Raw genomic sequence first — 23,645 nt, 5'->3', positions numbered from 1 at the left:
AACACAATGTGTGTGTTGAGCTTGTGTCGCGCCCTGCACGTGGCCGACCATGCTAATCAGAGGCACAGGATGGGACAACAAACTAAACAGTAAACCTTTCCATTGTATGTTGTTTAACTGTGGATAACCCAACCAATAATAGGTGCTACATGTTCTCAGATCAACATGATCCATTGTCATTTATATGACGACATAAACCCTCGCCCCTCTGGTCTTCGCACGTGATAGGCCCACGGAGACGACATCACCTTTACTCCCGCTTGTGAAGTATTTCTTCCTGTTTTTGGCCTTAAATATTCTGGCTAATCGACCGATGATGCCGGTTGTTGTGATTACCGGCGAAACGTCGTACCCCGAATTGTAAATGTTGTGGGTTCACTCTCCAACACACCGGTGTGCCGTACTAGTAACGCATTGCCACGTTTTGTTTACGTGACAAACCTCACCAGGCTCTCACAGGGCCATTCGATCTTCTTTCCCTCAGTCGCTTCGGGGTGGATTCATTGACATGCTAATTTCTCTGCTCCAGCAGCTGCCCCAGCAGAGCCACCTCTCTCTCTGCCCAACCCCCCTCTCTCTCTCCAAGGCCTCGACACAGAGGCATTGGGTCTCTGTGTGTCTATGTTGTGTGTCTCTCTGTGTATCTGTGTTGTCTCTCTCTGCTTGTGTGTCTGTCAGTGTCTCCGTGTCTGTGTTTTGTCTCTCTCTCAAATGTAGTTCTACCTGATGACGGTTGCTTGTGTTGCAATAGAAACGTCGTATTCTGTTATTTAATTTATTTATTTCTACGTGACTTTACCAAAAGAACCAAAAAGTAAAACCTTACGAATTTGCAGTGTCGGATGGTGGCGGGTTTAACGACGCATCTATTATTTACGCAACCGAACCCCAAAACAAAACCTCAACTTTATCGTGGATAATATTTGTCACGAAAAGCCCACGACGACCACTCCTACAGCGCCGCGGCCCGCGATGCCTGGCGGCCTCGTGACACCGTTCCCGGGCGCGCGTCAAAAGCATCCGCGGCACCGTCGCACCGCTGGGGTCACACGTGCCGGCCGGGCAGCCTCGTGTCACCTGCGCGAATCCCACGAAGAAGAGCTGCGAGTTGGTGAGTCCCACGCCGGGCAGCAAATCCTCCTCCCCGTGCGAACTCACCCAGCTCTCGTAAGCCTGGCTCACGCGCACAGAGACAGAAAAGTGTTGTTCGCGAGGAGCACCCTATGAAGGCCGGAACGGCACACGAGGGGGTGGGTGGCCAGCACCACGGTGCTTATACACCACACTAGGTACTCATTTGAGGCTGAGTCGACCTAGGAGAAGCCGTGAGTGGGAATCAACTTGGATTGCCGGGTTCGTAGTGCAGCGCGCTAACTCCCACACTACAGTTCCCCATACAGAAATCTACACACATATATACACGAAAAAAACCACGTGACCACGGGGAGACAGAGAGACACGCAAACTCTCCAAATATACAACAGCAGGCATCACCAGGGTCGGGATCAAACCCACGACTTCCTGCGTACCAGGCGAGCTAGTTAACATCTCGCCACTGCGGCAGATTCCCCCCGATTCGTTAATCGCACGGGGCGCACTCGTCCACCGCCCGTCGTCCCCTCCACGTCGTTCTAACCGCCGCTTTGCTCGGCCCACGCACGAGACCCACGCACGAGACCCACGCACGAGGCCCACGCGTGAGACCCACGCACGAGGCCCACGCGCGAGGCCCACGCGCAAGGCCCACGCGCAAGGCCCACGCACAAGGCCCACGCACGGGGCCCACGCACGGGGCCCACGCACGAGGCCCACGCGCGAGGCCCACGCGCGAGGCCCACGCGCGAGGCCCACGCGCGAGGCCCACGCGCGAGACCCACGCACGAGGCCCACGCACGAGGCCCACGCGCAAGGCCCACGCACAAGGCCCACGCACAAGGCCCACGCGCAAGGCCCACGCACAAGGCCCACGCACGGGGCCCACGCACGAGGCCCACGCACAAGGCCCACGCGCAAGGCCCACGCACAAGGCCCACGCACGGGGCCCACGCGCGAGGCCCACGTGCGAGGCTCACGCACAAGGCCCACGCGCGAGGCCCACGCACGAGACCCACGCACGAGGCCCACGCGCGAGACCCACGCACGAGGCCCACGCACGAGGCCCACGCGCAAGGCCCACGCGCAAGGCCCACGCACAAGACCCACGCGCAAGGCCCACGCGCAAGGCCCACGCGCGAGGCCCACGCGCGAGGCCCACGCGCGAGGCCCACGCGCGAGGCCCACGCACGTGGTAGGCCGACTTGAGGCCGCCGTTGTCGGCGATGTTCTCCCCCAGCGTGCGGCGGCCGTCCACGTGCTCCCCGGCCACGGCGAAGGAGCTGTACTGGCGCTCCATGCACGCCGTGTGGCTGTGGAACGCCGTGAGGCTCTCGTTCCCCCACCACGAACGCAGGTTTCCCTCCGCGTCGTACTCACGGCCTGTGGGGCGGGGCGGGCGGGACACGCGGCAGAGACGTCTGTCCCTGTCTCTCCACAACACCTTCGCTGATCTCGTCAAGGAGCATAAACCGTCAAGCCAACTCCGGTCATCCTCGCAGCGGCTTTTGGCCGGCCATCAGCTAAGGCTGTCTTAAGTTACGTGAGGTTAGGCGAGGCTGCGTGTGCGTTAGACTGGGCCGCCAATCCAGGTTTAGGTGAACCGAGTCTGGGTGTGTGGGCTGCTGCGCTACGGCCGGGGGGTGTGCGAGGCGCGTGGCTGGGCCTGGCAGGGTGTCGCGGCACGAGCGCGGCCCTACCCTGATCGTCGAACGCGTGCGTCAGCTCGTGTCCCATCACCATTCCGATCCCACCGAAGTTCAGCGCTCTGCACCGGAACAGGGGACACGAGAACGCACGCACAGATACACACACACACGCACAGATACACACATACACACACGGTTAACTACAAAACACACACACAGTTAACTACAAAACACACACACAGTTAACTACAAAACACACCACACACACGGTTAACTACAAAACACACACACGGTTAACTACAAAACACAAAACACGCACGCGGACAACTACAAAACGTACAGCGAGGGCACTCCGGCACATACGTTGTACTCTTTACAAGTACGCGCGCACGCCACCGAGTCGTACGGACGATGCACTGCTCACTTGGGGAAGTCGCTGCTGTAGAAGGGGGGCTGCAGGATGCCCGCGGGGAATACGATGACGTTGCGGCTCAGCCCGTAGTACGCGTTCACCGTGGGGGGGGTCATGCTCCACCTGGGGGGTGGGGGGCGACGTGGGAACAAAGACAAAGATCCCCCACAGAGCCTCAACGGACTGTTGGGGCAAGGGCTGTTCGCTAGCAGCGCCTATGAAGGGAGCGGGTTGCCAGCACCACGCCCAGCCGCCTTTGTCTCCTTAGTGGCGCACCAGGTACTGTACTCATTTGAGGCCGAGTCGACCTCGGGGAGGCCCAGGACCGGTTCAATTAATCGTCACTGGTGTTGGCCGTGAGTGGGACTCAAACTCGCGTTGCCGGGTTCCTAGCCAAGGGCGCTAATCACTGCACTACCGCTCCCCGGGAACACACGCGCACACGCACACACAAACATCAATCCCTTGTGGAGCCTTCATAATTTTTACTAATTACACTTTTTTTACCCAGGGAATCCTCACCGAGCAGCATGACTATCTTTCAGGAGGGTCCTGCCAAGTTTTCGCAGAAGGGGACGACGTTGCTACTTGTCTTTGTGTGTGGGTGATCCCAATTACCTGTTGGGAACCAAGGCCACAATCCCGGTTCCAAATACCCACTCGTTCCTTGCAGCTCACTCCTCCACACCCCAGCGTCGTCCATCACTCCCTGTCACGACCCGAACCCTGACCTTTATCCTGCACGTGCGTGCATCATGTTGGGTGCCGCGGTGGCGAGATGTTAACTTCTTCGCCCGGTATGCAGGAGGAGGTCGTGGGTTCAATTCCGACCCTGACGCCTGCTGCTGTATATTTGGAGTTTGCGTGTGTCTCTCTCTCCGTGGTCACGTGGATTATTCTACGGGTCCTGTAATTTTCCCTCCACATTTAAAAACACGCGTTTAGAGCATTTGGCTGCTATAAACTTTCACGTGCTAAGCCACTTCGTTGGGCTATCATTTGTGGCCAGGTCGCTTCTGAAAAAGAGCTATGCAGCTCAGTGGGCCTTACCTGCTAAAATTAACAAGTTTCCTCTTTTTTAGTTTCATGCGTGCACGTACGTGCGTGTGCAAGGGTTCGCGCGCGTGCGAGCGCGTACGTGTCTCTCTCGGGAGTTTTCCGCAGTTGCTTGGCCATCGTTCGTGCCGAGAAGTTGAAGAAGCTGAGGACGTTTGCGAAGTAGTCGTCTTCGCTCACTTTGTACTACACGCGGCACAGCAGAGACAAAGGTCACCCCCGTGTAGCCTCACAGACTGCCGGGGCAAGCGCCGTAAAGGCCGGCACGGCACACGAGGGTGTCGCCAGCTCTACACTCACACCTGCCTTGGTTTCCCCTGTGCTGATGTCACACCAGCTGCTCATTTAAGGATGAGCTTACCTAGTTGAGGCCCAGGACTGATTTTCACATATTATACTCCGTGGCCAGTTGTATGTACGTACGTTAAACTCCCCCCTCCTCTACCCCCCCTCCTCTACCCCCCCCCCCTCCTCTACCCCCCCCTCCTCTACCCCCCCCCTCATCTACCCCCCCACCACCCTCTACCCCCACCCCCCGAGTTAAGAAGCGCCCCGCCCGTCAACCGGGCACGGGACGGGAAAGGTGGAATGGAGCGGCGTGGAGCGGCGTGGAGCGGAGCGGAACGGAGTGGAGTGGAGTCGCCACTCACCCCGGTGTAGACGCCGTCCAGCTCCGTCTGGTTGTTGAGGAAGTCGGGGAAGCCGATCATGTCGTGGATCGCGTTCGCCTGGACACGAGACAGAGACCCCCCGTGTAGCCTCAACAGACTGTTGGGGCAAGTGCCGTTAGCGAGCACCTATTGAGGCCGGAACGGCGCTCGAGGGGATGGGCGGCCAATACCACGCCCGGCCACCTTTGTCTCCCCAGTGGCGACGTTTACTACACACCGCACCAGTCGACCTAGGGGAGGGCCCAGGACCGGTTCAGATAATCGTCAGCGGTATTGGCCCGTGAGCGGGAATCAAACTCGGGTCGCTGGGCTCGTAGCGCGGCGCGCTAACCGCTGCACCACCGCTCTGCCCACATACACACACACATACACACACACATACAAACACACACACGGACGCGCGCACTCACACGCAACGTGGTCCTGCCCATTGTGGGCACTGGAGAGAGCCCCCCCCCCCACCCTCCTCACCTTCTGCTTGGCAGCCACTCTGGTCTCTGGATCCATCCACTGGAGCGAGTCCAGGTTGTGCGTGAACGCCTCTCGGATCTCCGCGATCATCTGTTGGGCCTGGGGAGGGGGGGAGGGGTGGAAGGGGGAGGGGGGTAGGGACGGTGAGGGGGGGGGTCCAATGTTTGGACAGTTCTCACAGTTGGCTCCAATTAGCAGCGTTGGCCACGTACGGCGCCAACGAAGTTCGACGCACGTACAACACGCTACCACCAGTGGGGCGTACGGCAGCAGCAGCAGCTGTCGTGAGCTGTCCAGAGGGAGCAGACACAAGGGCCCTGCTGAGGGGGACAGCACAAGCCACGCTGGCGAGGAAAAATCCCGCATCGTGTCAAGCTGCTGCCCCCCCCCCCCCCCCCCCAGGACTAAAACATATTCCCATATTCAGGGTGCTTCAAAAAAATGTTCAGACTTCTGAGAATTTGCAACAATACCGATAGTGCCATATAAACTGTTAACATTTTTTCGAAGCACACTCACATATTCGCAAAGACACGGAAACGAGTTCCGCGTAACGCGCAATGTACACAACATGCAATTCGTGGCATTCGGACGTGTTGACGATCGCTCTTTAACGAGTGCTCTGCTAACAAGAGTGAGCGTGTGAGCGTGAGCGTGGAACGTTTCCGACGACGAGGGGGCCGGAGGTGGTGGGCGGGGGGCGGGGCGGGGGGGGCGGCTGCGTTACGTTGCTCTTGCTGGAGTTGTCGAAGCTGCTGTGGATGAACATGGCGCCGAGAGCGAAGCCCAGCGTGCTGTCCGTGTCCTCCACGCACGTCTGCCAGCGCGGGGTGCACGACGCCTGCTCGCCCACACACGCCACACGTGACACACGCGACACGTGACACGCCACACGACACACGCGACAGGCGACATGCGACACGTGACACACGCCACACGTGACACACGCCACACACGCTAAGCGCGACATGGCACACGTGACACACGTGACACACGTGACACGCGACACGCGACACGTGACACGTGACACACAGAGCAGCGTTTACGAACGTATCAAGACAACCGCTCTAGGGTGTCTTCTCGGGCCGTGCCGTGCGTTGTTTGGCGCGACGTCCACTGAGAGCTGCACAGCCGAGTGACTACACTAACGAGTGGCCTCACTGACGAGTGGCCTCACTGACGAGTGGCCTCACTGACCAGTGGCCTCACTCACGAGCGGGCTCACTCACGAGCGGGCTCACTCACGAGTGGCCTCACTCACGAGTGGCCTCACTGACGAGTGGCCTCACTGACGAGTGGCCTCACTGACGAGTGGCCTCACTGACGAGTGGCCTCACTGACGAGTGGCCTCACTGACGAGTGGCCTCACTGACGAGTGGCCTCACTCACGAGTGGCCTCACTGACGAGTGGCCTCACTGACGAGTGGCCTCACTGACGAGTGGCCTCACTGACGAGTGGCCTCACTCACGAGTGGCCTCACTCACGAGTGGCCTCACTGACGAGTGGCCTCACTCACGAGTGGCCTGACTGACGAGTGGCCTCACTGACGAGTGGCCTCACTGACGAGTGGCCTCACTGACGAGTGGCCTCACTGACGAGTGGCCTCACTCACGAGTGGCCTCACTGACGAGTGGCCTCACTCACGAGTGGCCTCACTGACGAGTGGCCTCACTCACGAGTGGCCTCACTGACGAGTGGCCTCACTCACGAGTGGCCTCACTGACGAGTGGCCTCACTGACGAGTGGCCTCACTCACGAGCGGCCTCACTCACGAGTGACCTCACTGACGAGTGGCCTCACTCACGAGTGGCCTCACTCACGAGTGGCCTCACTCACGAGTGGCCTCACTCACGAGTGGCCTCACTGACGAGTGGCCTCACTGACGAGTGGCCTCACTGACGAGTGGCCTCACTCACGAGCGGCCTCACTGACGAGCGGCCTCACTGACGAGCGGCCTCACTCACGAGCGGCCTCACTCATGAGCGGCCTCACTCATGAGCGGCCTCACTCACGAGCGGCCTCACTAACGAGCGGCCTCACTCACGAGTGGCCTCACTCATGAGCGGCCTCACTGACGAGCGGCCTCACTGACGAGCGGCCTCACTCACGAGTGGCCTCACTCACGAGTGGCCTCACTCATGAGCGGCCTCACTCACGAGCGGCCTCACTAACGAGCGGCCTCACTCACGAGTGGCCTCACTCATGAGCGGCCTCACTCACGAGCGGCCTCACTGACGAGCGGCCTCACTCACGAGTGGCCTCACTCATGAGCGGCCTCACTCACGAGCGGCCTCACTAACGAGCGGCCTCACTCACGAGTGGCCTCACTCACGAGCGGCCTCACTGACGAGCGGCCTCACTGACGAGCGGCCTCACTCACGAGCGGCCTCACTCATGAGCGGCCTCACTCATGAGCGGCCTCACTCACGAGCGGCCTCACTAACGAGCGGCCTCACTCACGAGTGGCCTCACTCATGAGCGGCCTCACTGACGAGCGGCCTCACTCACGAGCGGCCTCACTCACGAGCGGCCTCACTGACGAGCGGCCTCACTGACGAGTGGCCTCACTCACGAGCGGCCTCACTGACGAGTGGCCTCACTCACGAGCGGCCTCACTCACGAGCGGCCTCACTGACGAGCGGCCTCACTCACGAGCGGCCTCACTAACGAGCGGCCTCACTCACGAGCGGCCTCACTGACGAGTGGCCTCACTGACGAGTGGCCTCACTGACGAGTGGCCTCACTGACGAGTGGCCTCACTGACGAGTGGCCTCACTGACGAGTGGCCTCACTGACGAGTGGCCTCACTGACGAGTGGCCTCACTGACGAGTGGCCTCACTCACGAGTGGCCTCACTCACGAGTGGCCTCACTGACGAGTGGCCTCACTCACGAGTGGCCTCACTGACGAGTGGCCTCACTCACGAGTGGCCTCACTGACGAGTGGCCTCACTCACGAGTGGCCTCACTGACGAGCGGCCTCACTCACGAGCGGCCTCACTCACGAGCGGCCTCACTCACGAGCGGCCTCACTCACGAGCGGCCTCACTGACGAGCGGCCTCACTGACGAGCGGCCTCACTGACGAGCGGCCTCACTCACGAGTGGCCTCACTGACGAGCGGCCTCACTGACGAGCGGCCTCACTGACGAGTGGCCTCACTCACGAGTGGCCTCACTGACGAGCGGCCTCACTCACGAGCGGCCTCACTCACGAGCGGCCTCACTCACGAGCGGCCTCACTCACGAGCGGCCTCACTGACGAGCGGCCTCACTGACGAGCGGCCTCACTGACGAGCGGCCTCACTCACGAGCGGCCTCACTCACGAGCGGCCTCACTGACGAGCGGCCTCACTGATGAGCGGCATCACTGACGAGCGGCCTCACTGACGAGCGGCATCACTGACGAGCGGCCTCACTGACGAGTGGCCTCACTCACGAGCGGCCTCACTGATGAGCGGCCTCACTGACGAGCGGCCTCACTGACGAGTGGCCTCACTGACGAGTGGCCTCACTCACGAGCGGCCTCACTGACGAGTGGCCTCACTCACGAGCGGCCTCACTCACGAGTGGCCTCACTCACGAGTGGCCTCACTCACGAGCGGCCTCACTCACGAGCGGCCTCACTCACGAGCGGCCTCACTCACGAGCGGCCTCACTGACGAGTGGCCTCACTCACGAGTGGCCTCACTCACGAGTGGCCTCACTGACGAGTGGCCTCACTGACGAGTGGCCTCACTGACGAGTGGCCTCACTCACGAGTGGCCTCACTGACGAGTGGCCTCACTGACGAGTGGCCTCACTCACGAGTGGCCTCACTGACGAGTGGCCTCACTGACGAGTGGCCTCACTGACGAGTGGCCTCACTCACGAGTGGCCTCACTCACGAGTGGCCTCACTCACGAGTGACCTCACTGACGAGTGACCTCACTCACGAGTGGCCTCACTCACGAGTGGCCTCACTCACGAGTGGCCTCACTCACGAGTGGCCTCACTAACGAGTGGCCTCACTCACGAGTGACCTCACTCACGAGTGGCCTCACTCACGAGTGGCCTCACTCACGAGTGGCCTCACTGACGAGTGGCCTCACTGACGAGTGGCCTCACTGACGAGCGGCCTCACTGACGAGCGGCCTCACTGACGAGCGGCCTCACTGACGAGCGGCCTCACTGACGAGCGGCCTCACTGACGAGCGGCCTCACTGACGAGCGGCCTCACTCACGAGCGGCCTCACTCACGAGCGGCCTCACTCACGAGCGGCCTCACTGACGAGTGGCCTCACTGACGAGTGGCCTCACTGACGAGTGGCCTCACTGACGAGTGGCCTCACTCACGAGTGACCTCACTGACGAGTGGCCTCACTGACGAGTGGCCTCACTCACGAGTGGCCTCACTCACGAGTGGCCTCACTCACGAGTGGCCTCACTCACGAGTGGCCTCACTGACGAGTGGCCTCACTCACGAGTGGCCTCACTCACGAGTGGCCTCACTGACGAGTGGCCTCACTGACGAGTGGCCTCACTGACGAGTGGCCTCACTCACGAGTGACCTCACTGACGAGTGGCCTCACTGACGAGTGGCCTCACTCACGAGTGGCCTCACTCACGAGTGGCCTCACTCACGAGTGGCCTCACTGACGAGTGGCCTCACTCACGAGTGGCCTCACTCACGAGTGGCCTCACTCACGAGTGGCCTCACTCACGAGTGACCTCACTGACGAGTGGCCTCACTCACGAGTGGCCTCACTCACGAGTGGCCTCACTGACGAGTGGCCTCACTCACGAGTGGCCTCACTCACGAGTGGCCTCACTCACGAGTGGCCTCACTCACGAGTGGCCTCACTGACGAGTGGCCTCACTCACGAGTGGCCTCACTCACGAGCGGCCTCACTCACGAGCGGCCTCACTCACGAGCGGCCTCACTGACGAGCGACCTCACTGACGAGTGGCCTCACTGACGAGCGGCCTCACTGACGAGCGGCCTCACTCACGAGCGGCCTCACTGATGAGCGGCCTCACTGACGAGCGGCCTCACTCACGAGCGGCCTCACTCACGAGCGGCCTCACTCACGAGCGGCCTCACTCACGAGCGGCCTCACTCACGAGTGGCCTCACTCACGAGTGGCCTCACTGACGAGTGGCCTCACTCACGAGTGGCCTCACTGACGAGCGGCCTCACTCACGAGCGGCCTCACTCACGAGCGGCCTCACTGACGAGCGGCCTCACTGACGAGTGGCCTCACTGACGAGCGGCCTCACTCACGAGTGGCCTCACTCACGAGTGGCCTCACTAACGGTGGCCTCACTCACGAGTGGCCTCACTCACGAGTGGCCTCACTAACGAGCGGCCTCACTAACGAGCGGCCTCACTAACGAGCGGCCTCACTTACGAGTGGCCTCACTAACGAGTGGCCTCACTAACGAGTGGCCTCACTCACGAGTGGCCTCACTCACGAGTGGCCTCACTCACGAGTGGCCTCACTCACGAGCGGCCTCACTCACGAGTGGCCTCACTAACGAGCGGCCTCACTCACGAGCGGCCTCACTAACGAGTGGCCTCACTAACGAGTGGCCTCACTAACGAGCGGCCTCACTGACGAGCGGCCTCACTGACGAGCGGCCTCACTGACGAGCGGCCTCACTGACGAGTGGCCGCAGTGCACAACAGCGAAAACCGACAGCGGCGCAAACTGCAACGGGCGCAGGCAGCGTCACACAGCCCCATTCGCCCCGGGGACCCCCTCCGCTCCCCGTGAACTTGCAGGCGGCTTCCAAGGGGTGGGGGGGGGGGTGCTCGTCACCTTCGCTCCGAGCAGAGCCTCCAGGAGCTCCTCCCTGGCCTGGCGGAAGGAGCGGCCGAGGCTGAGTGTGAGCTTGCTCACGAGGCTCCACAGCACGTACGCGTTGAGCACGCTGAGACGCAGAGACACGAGGAGACGACGCAGAGACACGATGAAACACGCGGAGACACATTGCGATGCACAGAGACACGCGGAGACACATTGCGATGCAGAGACACGCGGAGACACGCAGAGACACATCCTGAAGACACGTGGCAGTCACATTGGGACGCGCGCTGAGCACACCGAGACGTGGAGACACATTGAGACGCGTGGAGACAAACGGAGGCGTGCGGATGCACACAGGGACAAGTGGAGACAAGCGGAGCTCGGGCAGCACGGGGAAGGGGAGTGAGGAGCGAGGAGCGAGGGGCAGCAGCGACTCCAATTCACGCGGCCCGCGCTCACGCGAAGCCTGCCCACTGCAGAACGGCCCCCTAATTATAGCTATCGGTCACCGCGGGCATCTTAGACCGCACTGATCGGGTACTGGAGGGGATGCACATTTTATCTGGCAACGCGATTTGTATCGCTCAGTCACTTCTGCTTCTGTTCCTGCCAGGGCCTGGTGCGGTGAGAGAGCGAGCGAGAGAGCGGGCGAGCGAGTGGGGAGTGGGAGCGTGGCGGTTCGCGCGCTGCTCAACGAACCCGGCAGCCCGAGTTCGAGTCCCGCTTACGGCCACCAACGCCAGTGATGATAATCTGAACCGGAACTCGGCCTCTCCTCGGTCGACTCAGCCTCAAATGAGTACCTGGTGCGGTGTTTAAACATTCCTACGAGGGGAGACAAAAGTCCCCTATGATGGCCCTCCGCAAGGATACCGTTCCCACACACCAACTCATGGGACAAAGACCCTGCCACTAAGAAGGCCGACACTTACAATCACCTGGGGTCGGTATCCTGCTCAGCCCATCATCCACGGGGAATCGATAAAAATAAATGCCACTTTGCAGGACGTCGATCGGACCATCGGAGAGACTGGCTCCCACCACGGGAATGTGGAATTTCCACCGCTGGCACGGGGCCATCGCCGGAAGCCGAGCACCGGGCCGTTGCTCGCTAGAGCAGCGATGCGCTTTGGCTTTTGACTTGGAATCAGACTCCACACTGACCGGCTCCTCATCATCGTGGTCGTCATGGTCACCTGGTGTCGGTGCGGTTGATGAGCGCCGCGGCGTTCTGCAGGTACGTGGGCGCGTACACGACGAGGGGCTCCGCCGCCGCCAGCGCCACGGGCTCCAGCACGCGGCCAACGAGGCGGTCCCAGCGCAGCGTCGGCGCCAGCTCCTGCGGCGCCACGCACACGGCACGTCACGCAATGCGACTTGCAGACGGCACGTCACGCGATGCGACTTGCAGACGGCACGTCACGCGATGCGACTTGCACACGGCACGTCACGCGATGCGACTTGCACACGGCACGTCACGCGATGCGACTTGCACACGGCACGTCACGCGATGCGACTTGCACACGGCACGTCACGCGATGCGACTTGCACACGGCACGTCACGCGATGCGACTTGCACACGGCACGTCACGCGATGCGACTTGCACACGGCACGTCACGCGATGCGACTTGCACACGTCACGCGATGCGACTTGCACACGCGCGTCACGTGATGCGACTTGCACACGGCACGTCACGTGATGCGACTTGCACACGGCACGTCACGCGATGCGACTTGCACACGGCACGTCACGCGATGCGACTTGCACACGGCACGTCACGCGATGCGACTTGCACACGGCACGTCACGCGATGCGACTTGCACACGGCACATCACGTGATGCGACTTGCACACGGCACGTCACGCGATGCAACTTGCACACGGCACGTCACGCGATGCGACTTGCACACGTCACGTGATGTGACTTGCACACGGCGCGTCACGCGATGCGACTTGCACACGTCACGTGATGCGACTTGCACGCGGCGCGGTAAGCGATGCGACGCGACTCGCAGCACGTCGCACATGGCGCAACAACGCGTTGCGTGCAACACGTTGCTCATAACACGTTACACAACAACGTGCTGCATGCTGCATTACACACAACAGATTACGTACAATGCACACACTGCATAGACCACATGCAGCGCACACAACACGCGTGTTATCGCACTGCAATGCATATGTCTCGCACAACATGTTAGACGTAGTTCATTACATTATGTACAATTCAACCGTCACACACAACAAGACGTACAACAACACGGAGGCAATAACGATGGTAGCCGCCATCCGCCGCTAAGTGCTTGTGCCAAGCTAAGTGCACCTCGAAGCCAAGTGAAATGTGTAAGGCTCACTGGCAGGTCACGGTACAGACTCGGGTGAATGCGATGACCGGCTGATGCACCACTTGTGCCCCCTACTGTGCCAACTTGCTGTGTTTTAGTGGCTGGGCATGCGGCCGACATGACCCAGCCAACGCAGCCTCGACTGCCAGAAGAACCCACAGATGGGCCTGTACCCAGATCTGTCCAGGATCTGTGACCTCACACCATCCAGTCTGGTAAAACTCCGGGACGGATCATAGCCAGACCAGCCTGAATGTGTTCTAATCAGCCCAGATGCTCCTTCAGCGGGGTCCAGGTTCCGCAAGCCCCGTTAAGGGAGGGCATAACTGTTGCTGGGAAGACAGCATACACTCCACATCATATGCCACACACCCAGGACATGTTATGCACGCCACACGCACCGCAATGCGCCGCACGCAGGAAATCCGAATCGGCGATGCGGGGTGCAGGGGGCCGGGGGATGGAAGGGGTGGGGGGGGTCGTGCCGACGTCCCACCTGGAGCTCGGTGAGCGCCATGCGGTGGTAGATCTTCTCGTCGTCGCGCCGCTCCTCCATGGGCACCGTGATGAGCGCCAGCTCCTCCTCCAGGCGCAGCACGGAGCGCGCCGCGGCGCTGGCCGCCGCCTCCTCCGCCCCCAGCAGCACGGCCACGCGCACCATGTAGCCCTCGTAGGCCGCCAACACCTACAGCCACCACGTGGTACAGAGAACCTACAGCCACCAGCACCACGTGGTACAGGGAACCTACAGCCACCAGCACCACGTGGTACAGAGAACCTACAGCTACCAGCACCACGTGGTACAGGGAACCTACAGCCACCAGCACCACGTGACACAGGGAACCTACAGCCACCAGCACCACGTGGTACAGGGATACTACAGCCACCAGCACCACGTGGTACAGAGAACCTACAGCCACCAACACCACGTGGTACAGAGAACCTACAGCCACCAGCACCACGTGACACAGAGAACCTACAGCCACCAGCACCACGTGGTAGAGAGAATCTACAGCCACCAGCACCACGTGGTACAGAGAACCTACAGCCACCAGCACCACGTGACACAGGGAACCTACAGCTACCAGCACCACGTGGTACAGAGAACCTACAGCCACCAGCACCACGTGGTACAGAGAACCTACAGCCACCAGCACCACGTGACACAGGGAACCTACAGCTACCAGCACCACGTGGTACAGAGAACCTACAGCCACCAGCACCACGTGGTACAAAGAACCTACACCTACAGCCACCACGTGGTACAGGGAACCTACAGCCACCAGCACCACGTGACACAGGGAACCTACAGCCACCAGCACCACGTGGTACAGGGATACTACAGCCACCAGCACCACGTGGTACAGAGAACCTACAGCCACCAACACCACGTGGTACAGAGAACCTACAGCCACCAGCACCACGTGACACAGAGAACCTACAGCCACCAGCACCACGTGGTAGAGAGAATCTACAGCCACCAGCACCACGTGGTACAGAGAACCTACAGCCACCAGCACCACGTGACACAGGGAACCTACAGCTACCAGCACCACGTGGTACAGAGAACCTACAGCCACCAGCACCACGTGGTACAAAGAACCTACAGCTACCAGCACCACGTGGTACAGGGAACCTACAGCCACCAGCACCACGTGGTACAGAGAACCTACAGCCACCAGCACCACGTGGTACAGAGAACCTACAGCCACCAGCACCACGTGGTACAGAGAACCTACAGCCACCAGCACCACGTGGTACAGAGAACCTACAGCCACCAGCACCACGTGGTACAGGGAACCTACAGCTACCAGCACCACGTGGTACAGAGAACCTACAGCCACCAGCACCACGTGGTACAGGGAACCTACAGCCACCAGCACCACGTGGTACAGAGAACCTACAGCTACCAGCACCACGTGGTACAGGGAACCTAGAGCTACCAGCACCACGTGGTACAGGGAACCTACAGCCATCGGCACAGAGAAAGTGAAACGCCATCCAGGATTGGACGGCAGCCAGGCAGGAGGAGATACGAGAGGAGAGGTCACGGGGGATTAGCGAGGGAAAGGAGGAACACACGACTTGGGTGACGTCTGCAGGGCAACGATGAGGAAAGTCGAACGAGGAGGGGGGATGGATTCGAGAGGCGAAATATCGAGAGAGAGAGAGAAGTGAGGGGCTCAGAAGCGACTCCTGCAGAGCACCGACACCGAGAGGGGAGTGGGTGGATACGGAGTGATGAAGGAGACAGAGGATGAGCGAGTGGAAAGGTTGAGACTTGAGCAGACAGCACACACACACTTCACAAATCTGTCTCTCGCCGCGTAAATAAGGAAAGTTGTTTTGACACATTCCATCTGCCTCTTGGCTGTTTTATTGCACGCGTGTTTTTGCTTTCAAGAGGGAACGTCGGATGAAGGACAAACTCCTACCTTCTCATTGGCCGTCAGGTTGATGTAATAGTCACGTGACGGCAATCCGAGACCCGATTGGTCAATCTGTTGAGATACAGAGGCGAGAAAACAACGCGCAATCGTTCGGAGTCGCTCGCGATAAAGTCACAGAAATGCCTCGCGAAACATGCCACGTTGCTCCAACGTTGCTCCAACGTTGCTCCAACGTTGCTCCAACGTTGCTCCAACGTTGCTCCAACGTTGCTCCAACGTTGCTCCAACGTTGCTCCAACGTTGCTCCAACGTTGCTCCAACGTTGCTCCAACGTTGCTCCAACGTTGCTCCAACGTTGCTCCAACGTTGCTCCAACGTTGCTCCAACGTTGCTCCAACGTTGCTCCAACGTTGCTCCAACGTTGCTCCAACGTTGCTCCAACGTTGCTCCAACGTTGCTCCAACGTTGCTCCAACGTTGCTCCAACGTTGCTCCAACGTTGCTCCAACGTTGCTCCAACGTTGCTCCAACGTTGCTCCAACGTTGCTCCAACGTTGCTCCAACGTTGCTCCAACGTTGCTCCAACGTTCCGCGTTTCCTGGGCAGTGTTAAGCATTTCTCGGTTTGCTGCAATCGACGACTCCTCAGCAACATTAATCACGCATTCGGTTTGGTATCCGTGCCACTGTTTACAGTGCACGGCTATCATGAAGATGCTGCGGTGATGCTGAAATGACCATCAGGGGATGTTCACCATCCTCCGTGACCAGGGCGGCCTGTCGGACCCAAATCGCGAACCTCCACGGCCAACGGCAGCGGGGGCGTTGCCGCCAGGGTGCCCCACCGGCCGCATGGCCCCCCCCCCTCCCCGCGGGTGGCAGGGTGGGCGAGGCGGCGCCCACCTGCACGATGTTGCTGTTGGAGTGCTTGGCGTCCTGCCCCACGTAGATGGCGAAGAAGGGAGAGGCGCGGTAGGAGCCCATGACGACCTCCAGCAGCTCCTGCAGCGAGTGGCCCGTCTCGTTCCACGTGCCCAGCATGCTCCAGCCTCCCAGCTGCAAACACAGAGATAAGGAACCCGCCCCCCGTGTAGCCTGAACAGGGGCAAGGGTCGGCCACCACACACCCTCATGTGCCGTCCTGGTACCACACCCAGCCGCCTTTGTCTCCCCGGTTGCAATGTCCACGCATCGCACCAGGTACTAATTTGAGGCCGAGTCGACCTAGAGGAGGGCCCCCCGTGCCCCTGCCCCCGTGCCCCTGCCCCACATGCCCCTGCCCCCCGTGCCCCTGCCCCCGTGTCCCTGCCCCCGTGCCCCTGCCCCATGTGCCCCTGCCCCACGTGTCCCTGCCCCCGTGCCCCTGCCCCCATGTCCCTGCCCCCCGTGCCCCTGCCCCCCATGCCCCTGCCCCCGTGCCCCTGCCCCCGTGTCCCTGCCCCCCGTGCCCCTGCCCCCGTGTCCCTGCCCCCGTGCCCCTGCCCCCGTGTCCCTGCCCCCGTGTCCCTGCCCCCGTGCCCCTGCCCCCGTGCCCCTGCCCCACGTGCCCCTGCCCCGCGCGCTCCTGCCCCCCGTGCCCCTGCCCCCGTCCCCGTGCCCCTGCCCCACGTGCCCCTGCCCCCCGTGCCCCTGCCCCACGTGTCCCTGCCCCCGTGCCCCTGCCCCCGTGTCCCTGCCCCCCGTGCCCCTGCCCCCCGTGCCCCTGCCCCCCATGCCCCTGCCCCCGTGCCCCTGCCCCCGTGCCCCTGCCCCCGTGTCCCTGCCCCCCGTGCCCCTGCCCCCGTGCCCCTGCCCCCGTGTCCCTGCCCCCGTGCCCCTGCCCCCGTGCCCCTGCCCCCCGTGCCCCTGCCCCCGTGTCCCTGCCCCACGCGCCCCTGCCCCACGTGTCCCTGCCCCCCGTGTCCCGGCCCCACGTGCCCCTGCCCCACGTGCCCCTGCCCCGCGGGTCACCTGTGTCAGCAGCTGCTGCAGTGGCGCGGCTCCCCGCTGCTCGATGCTTTGCTCGTCCATGCATGCGCGGAAGTAGCGCCGCGCTTTCCCCTGCGCGTCGCCCAGCTCCCGGCCCGCAGCATCCTCCGGCAGCTCTGTTCAACGACCACGACCACCATCGTCATCATCCCCAACACCATCACCACCATCAATGGCGCACCGCCAACGTTGCCATCATCAAAACAAAGATAAAGATCCCCCCCCCTCCCGTTTAGCCTAAACAGACTTTTGGGGCAAGTGCTGTTAGCGAGCACTTATGAAGACCGGCACAGCACAGAAGAGGATGGGTAGTCAACACTACGCCCGGCCACCTTTTAAACACCACACCAGGTACTCATTTGAGGCCGAGTCAACCTACGGGAGGCCCAGGACCGAATCAGATAATCGTCACTGGTGTTTGCTGCGAGCGGGAATCGAACTCGGGTCGCCGGGTTCGTAGTGCAGTATGCTTACCGCTACGACTCCCCACAGCATTAACACACACAGACACAAACACCAAAGTGTGCAATGCATAAGCAGACACGCAAATACAGACCCACGCGCACAAACTCTAAACCTATAGTAATAGGTTTTTACCCTTTCAACTGGTACAAAAACTGACACCTTTATTGTTTGCATTTTGACAGCTTATGTTGTGGTTATTGCAAACATGATGTCTTGTATAAAGGTGTCAGTTTTTGTACCAGTTGAAAGGGTAAAAACCTATTACTATATTTTGCCACTGGTAAAGGAGATGTCTCATAGTGTGAACTCTAAACCTTCCAAGAGACATCACTGCCACATGGCGCAGCACCCTTGACACGGCCACGCGAACCCGTTACAGAAATCCCATCCTCCTTCATGGAGACCCCTCATCATATCTCTATGCGAGCGAGGCAAGGGTCCTGCAAAGTAACATTCGGCAAAAATTCCGAGATGAGCGGTTTCAAAAAAGTTAAATGCCCAGTGAAAACCCACGCGGAGACGCGGAGACCACGGCTCGTTTGTGTCGAGCGACCACACGCCGACTTGCCGTAGCGACATCTCTCGACCGCCGCCTCGCCACCCAGCGGTGCTGGACGGTCCCTCAACACCAGGCCTCCCACATCCAAAGCACTGAATTACAGGCGTGCCCCAACTACACCCAACCAAACTTACATTCGTCAAATTTTTTAAACAAATACATATCATATTTACGTTGTACGTTTTCAATGGGTGATAATCAATGTCCAGGCACTTTCCTGTTGTGGTCGCTCACCTCCCTGCCCCCCCACCACTTCCTGCAGAGGAAGCGTCGCTCCACAATGGTGCGAGGACAGACGCCAGCCTGACCCCCCCCAACAGCGCCCCCACCCCCCCCCCCCACTGTGCCGTTGTCGGTACGGACGACGCTCAGAATCAGAATCTTTATTTACACTGGAGGAGGAATCCGATGAGCTATGAAGCTCTTTTCCACGGACGTCCATTCGGGGGGGGCACGAAGTCAGAAATTTATAACGAACAAGAAAAAAAACAGAACCGGAGTATAGGGAAGGGTAAGAAAATCACTAAAAATATATTTATTTTTATTTTACCAGCTAAAACCCACCGAGCTATTAGCTTATTTTGTCGGAAGCGACCTGGCCACAAATGATAGCTCAACGAAGTAGCTGATCACGTGGAAAGTTGTGGCAGCCAAGCAGCCAAGCAGCAGCAGCAGCGGCAGCAGCGACGGAGCGGAGATTCGCAAGCTGTGCCTGTTAAACGCTTCCAAGTTGAACATTACCGCTGCCCGCAACAGGGAATCGCGATTTGTGTTGCTGGCAGTGCGCTGCTCCATAACGCTGCGTGTGCCGCCTGTGCGGCTTCACGTACACATGCACACACTGCGCGCGGTGTCATCTGCGGAAGAGGAGTGCGTTTTACAAAAGGCACAGCAACGTGATCCCTGCCCATATACAAAACGTCAAAAGCGCACCACATTCATCCATAACACTGTGGCCTGCAACACCCACAATGCACCACATTCATCCATAACACTGTGGCCTGCAACACCCACAATGCACCATATTCATCCATAACACTGTGGCCTGCAACACCCACAATGCATCACATTCATCCATAACACTGTGGCCTGCAACACCCACAATGCACCACATTCATCCATAACACTGTGGCCTGCAACACCCACAATGCACCACATTCATCCATAACACTGTGGCCTGCAACACCCACAATGCACCACATTCATCCATAACACTGTGGCCTGCAACACCCACAATGCACCACATTCATCCATAACACTGAGGCCTGCAACACCCACAATGCACCACATTCATCCATAACACTGTGGCCTGCAATACCCACAATGCACCACATTCATCCATAACACTGTGGCCTGCAACACCCACAATGCACCACATTCATCCATAACACTGAGGCCTACAACACCCACAATGCACCACATTCATCCATAACACTGAGGCCTACAACACCCACAATGCACCACATTCATCCATAACACTGTGGTCTACAACACCCACAATGCACCACATTCATCCATAACACTGTGGTCTACAACACCCACAATGCACCACATTCATCCATAACACTGTGGCCTGCAACACCCACAATGCACCACATTCATCCATAACACTGTGGCCTGCAACACCCACAATGCACCACATTCATCCATAACACTGTGGCCTACAACACCCACAATGCACCACATTCATCCATAACACTGAGGCCTACAACACCCACAATGCACCACATTCATCCATAACACTGTGGTCTACAACACCCACAATGCACCACATTCATCCATAACACTGTGGTCTACAACACCCACAATGCACCACATTCATCCATAACACTGTGGTCTACAACACCCACAATGCACCACATTCATCCATAACACTATGGTCTACAACACCCACAATGCACCACATTCATCCATAACACTGAGGCCTACAACACCCACAATGCACCACATTCATCCATAACACTGTGGTCTACAACACCCACAATGCACCACATTCATCCATAACACTGTGGTCTACAACACCCACAATGCACCACATCTATCCATAACACTGCGGTCTACAACACCCACAATGCACCACATTCATCCATAACATTGAGGCCTACAACACCCACAATGCACCACATTCATCCATAACACTGTAGCCTACAACACCCACAATGCACCACATTCATCCATATCACTGTGGCCTACAACACCCACAATGCACCACATTCATCCATAACACTGAGGCCTACAACACCCACAATGCACCACATTTATCCATAACACTGTGGTCTACAACACCCACAATGCACCACATTCATCCATAACAGAGGCCTACAACACCCACAATGCACCACATTCATCCATATCACTGAGGCCTACAACACCCACAATGCACCACATTCATCCATAACACTGTGGTATACAACACCCACAATGCACCACATTCATCCATAACACTGAGGCCTACAACACCCACAATGCACCACATTCATCCATAACACTGAGGCCTACAACACCCACAATGCACCACATTCATCCATAACACTGTGGCCTGCAATGACAACAAGGCACCACATTCATCAACAATGCCACCCTAAAGAGGAAAATGCATTCATAAGGTGACATTTCGAGGAATGGGTCCATCTTCACGGTTTTCATTCTACGTCCCCCCCCCCACTGCCTACGCAACACCGCCCGCCCTTCGCCCGGCAGACTAGGATATGTGCTTTCAGCAAGGCTCCGTTATATCCAATAAAGCTCCAAGCACCGCGTGGGCCAGATAGCAAACAGTCTAGGGTTTGTGTGTGTGTGTGCGGGGGGGGGGGGGGGTTATGTTTATTTAAATAAGCACTGGAGCTATGCACTTTTAAGTCTATATTGAAAACTCATTTCTTTAGAACTGCCTATTTGTGTTTAGTTTGTAGTCCATCCCCCGTACCTCCGATTAGCTCGGTCGTCTACGTACATACGGCGCGAACAAAGTTCAAAACACGTACGTGACACATGCAAGCCCAAGGGCATCTCAGGAATGCCATATTTTTACAAACAAGGTGAAACTAGACGGCCTCTCCAAGCGGGGCCGCTCCTCTACCCAGAGCCGTTACCGACGAAGCCAAACAAGCGGTCCTCCCCCTCCAGTGCTACAGCCTCTCCGCCCGCAGCACGGAGCGCCACTTGGCCTCCGGTGAGTTCTGCGTTTTTTCTCTCTGAAGTTTGCTGCACCTCCCTCCACCTCCCTCCAAACCCCCTCCTCAAGCCCCGGCCAGAGATCGCGTCCAAAACAACGCGGCGTGGTGGGATCATCAACCAACGTCTCGATCTTCCGCCGCTCTCAAAGCTCCGCCGGATTCGGGTTCTTCGGCGTGCCGACGTCAAGACGGGCCGAGTGGCGCTGCGGGTTGAAGGATTTTGTGGACGACTTTCCCCTCCCCCCCCCCCACCCAATTCCACCGCGATTGTGCACGTTGGCGTCACGAGATGGAAAATAATTTGTTCGTGTTTCTCACAGGGCAGTGCAACCCTTTGTGGTTGGAGAACGTCCCGCAGAAGCGGATACCACAGAGCTAACTCTAAAGATCCCTTCTTCGAGTAGCTGCTGGTACCCACAGTACTACTGCACTGTCTGTGAAAAGAGCGTCATAGCTCATCGGATTCCTTCAGTCTAAATAATTATAATAAGGGCACCGCGTTCCCACCGACCTTGGCACTGACAGTAACGTTCACTATATTAGTCAAACTGGTATTTTACAGAGCTGGAATTTATCCGAATTAAATGAACAACCAATTTTGATGCGAGAATTTGTAGCGCACCCATTGGCGACAGGGCTGCGACCATCAACTCGCATCACACGAGAACCCGGTTCAATCACCGGCAGCTGTCACCTGGATTTGAAACCCAGGACTTGTATCTACACAAAACACTGCGCGCTGCAAGCAGCCGTACGGTACTTATACGTAGGTTCGTACTGCATCGCTCTCCGACGCTTTTTCGAGCTGCACCTTGCGTCGCTCCGACGCTCCTGGAGAAGCTACCAGTGCGCGGAAGGGAAACGTCGGAAGTCGTGCCAAAGGACGCGTGCCGCGGGGAGAGAGTCATGCCAGCGCGTGCGGTGCCAACGCACTAACGGGCAGCACGGCTCGACGCCACGCTGGGCCGTCTCCCACACAAAGCGGCGGCCATTCCCTCGCCCGAGCGGACTCGGCGCTATCTTGAATTTGAGATAAAACCACAAAACGGGGGAAAGAGGCATCGTCTGCCATCCAGCGGGGCTTCTCACCCGACTAGAATCTCTCTCGACTAAGCGGGGAGAGCGATCTCCGTTCGCCACGGCCGCTGTGCGAAGTGCAAAGTGCGTGGGCTCACTGTACACGTGACGACTCTGCATCGTGACGATATTGTCCCGACTAGACATCAGCACTCCCCCCCCCCCCTCACCGCCCCCTCACCCCCCCTCCAAAAACTCTCAATGTCACTGCAGGCCGTGTACACGCACAGAACGCCGTAGCGGTGGCTGTGCGCCAGCATTGTGGACGCGGCGAGGGTTGGTGGGTCAACGCGGTCCAGCAAAAAATGTTGACTGGACCTGTTCTGTCCGTATGGGATGAAGTGTTTCTCTACTCGGATGCGTGGGTTTTCTCTGGGTGCTACTGTTTCCTCCGACATCTAAAAACTTAAATCTTTTCGGCCAATAACGCCTTCGTATATAGCGGACCATAGAGCTTGGGTAATTGTTGGCACCATTTCACCCTCTGGTTGCCTTCCTGCTTGTCTGCGATTCCTCACACCTCTG

At 59.1% G+C, this 23,645-nt stretch overlaps 1 protein-coding gene across 3 annotated transcripts in view; it reads right to left on the bottom strand.

The window, feature by feature from the left end:
• LOC144942691 (endothelin-converting enzyme 2-like) overlaps nt 1-23,645 on the bottom strand; it is an 80,165-nt gene that overhangs the window by 4,101 nt on the left and 52,419 nt on the right. For all 3 annotated transcript variants that reach the window (XM_078869518.1, XM_078869520.1, XM_078869521.1), the window contains 14 exons: nt 17,826-17,959; nt 16,779-16,931; nt 15,923-15,988; nt 13,984-14,172; nt 12,335-12,477; nt 11,151-11,262; nt 6,079-6,192; nt 5,352-5,450; nt 4,860-4,937; nt 4,292-4,395; nt 3,166-3,276; nt 2,793-2,860; nt 2,285-2,475; nt 1,078-1,173 (listed from right to left, as the gene is read on the bottom strand). In XM_078869518.1, the coding sequence (XP_078725644.1) occupies nt 1,078-1,173; nt 2,285-2,475; nt 2,793-2,860; nt 3,166-3,276; nt 4,292-4,395; nt 4,860-4,937; nt 5,352-5,450; nt 6,079-6,192; nt 11,151-11,262; nt 12,335-12,477; nt 13,984-14,172; nt 15,923-15,988; nt 16,779-16,931; nt 17,826-17,959 (1,658 nt within the window). The remainder of the gene's footprint in view (nt 1-1,077; nt 1,174-2,284; nt 2,476-2,792; nt 2,861-3,165; nt 3,277-4,291; nt 4,396-4,859; nt 4,938-5,351; nt 5,451-6,078; nt 6,193-11,150; nt 11,263-12,334; nt 12,478-13,983; nt 14,173-15,922; nt 15,989-16,778; nt 16,932-17,825; nt 17,960-23,645) is intronic.

Source organism: Lampetra fluviatilis, chromosome 28, assembly GCF_964198595.1.
Source record: "Lampetra fluviatilis chromosome 28, kcLamFluv1.1, whole genome shotgun sequence".
In the NCBI taxonomy this organism is placed as follows: Eukaryota; Metazoa; Chordata; class Hyperoartia; order Petromyzontiformes; family Petromyzontidae; genus Lampetra; species Lampetra fluviatilis.
The sequence above is the reverse complement of the archived record's forward strand: the minus strand, read 5'-3'. Positions and strand labels throughout refer to the sequence as shown.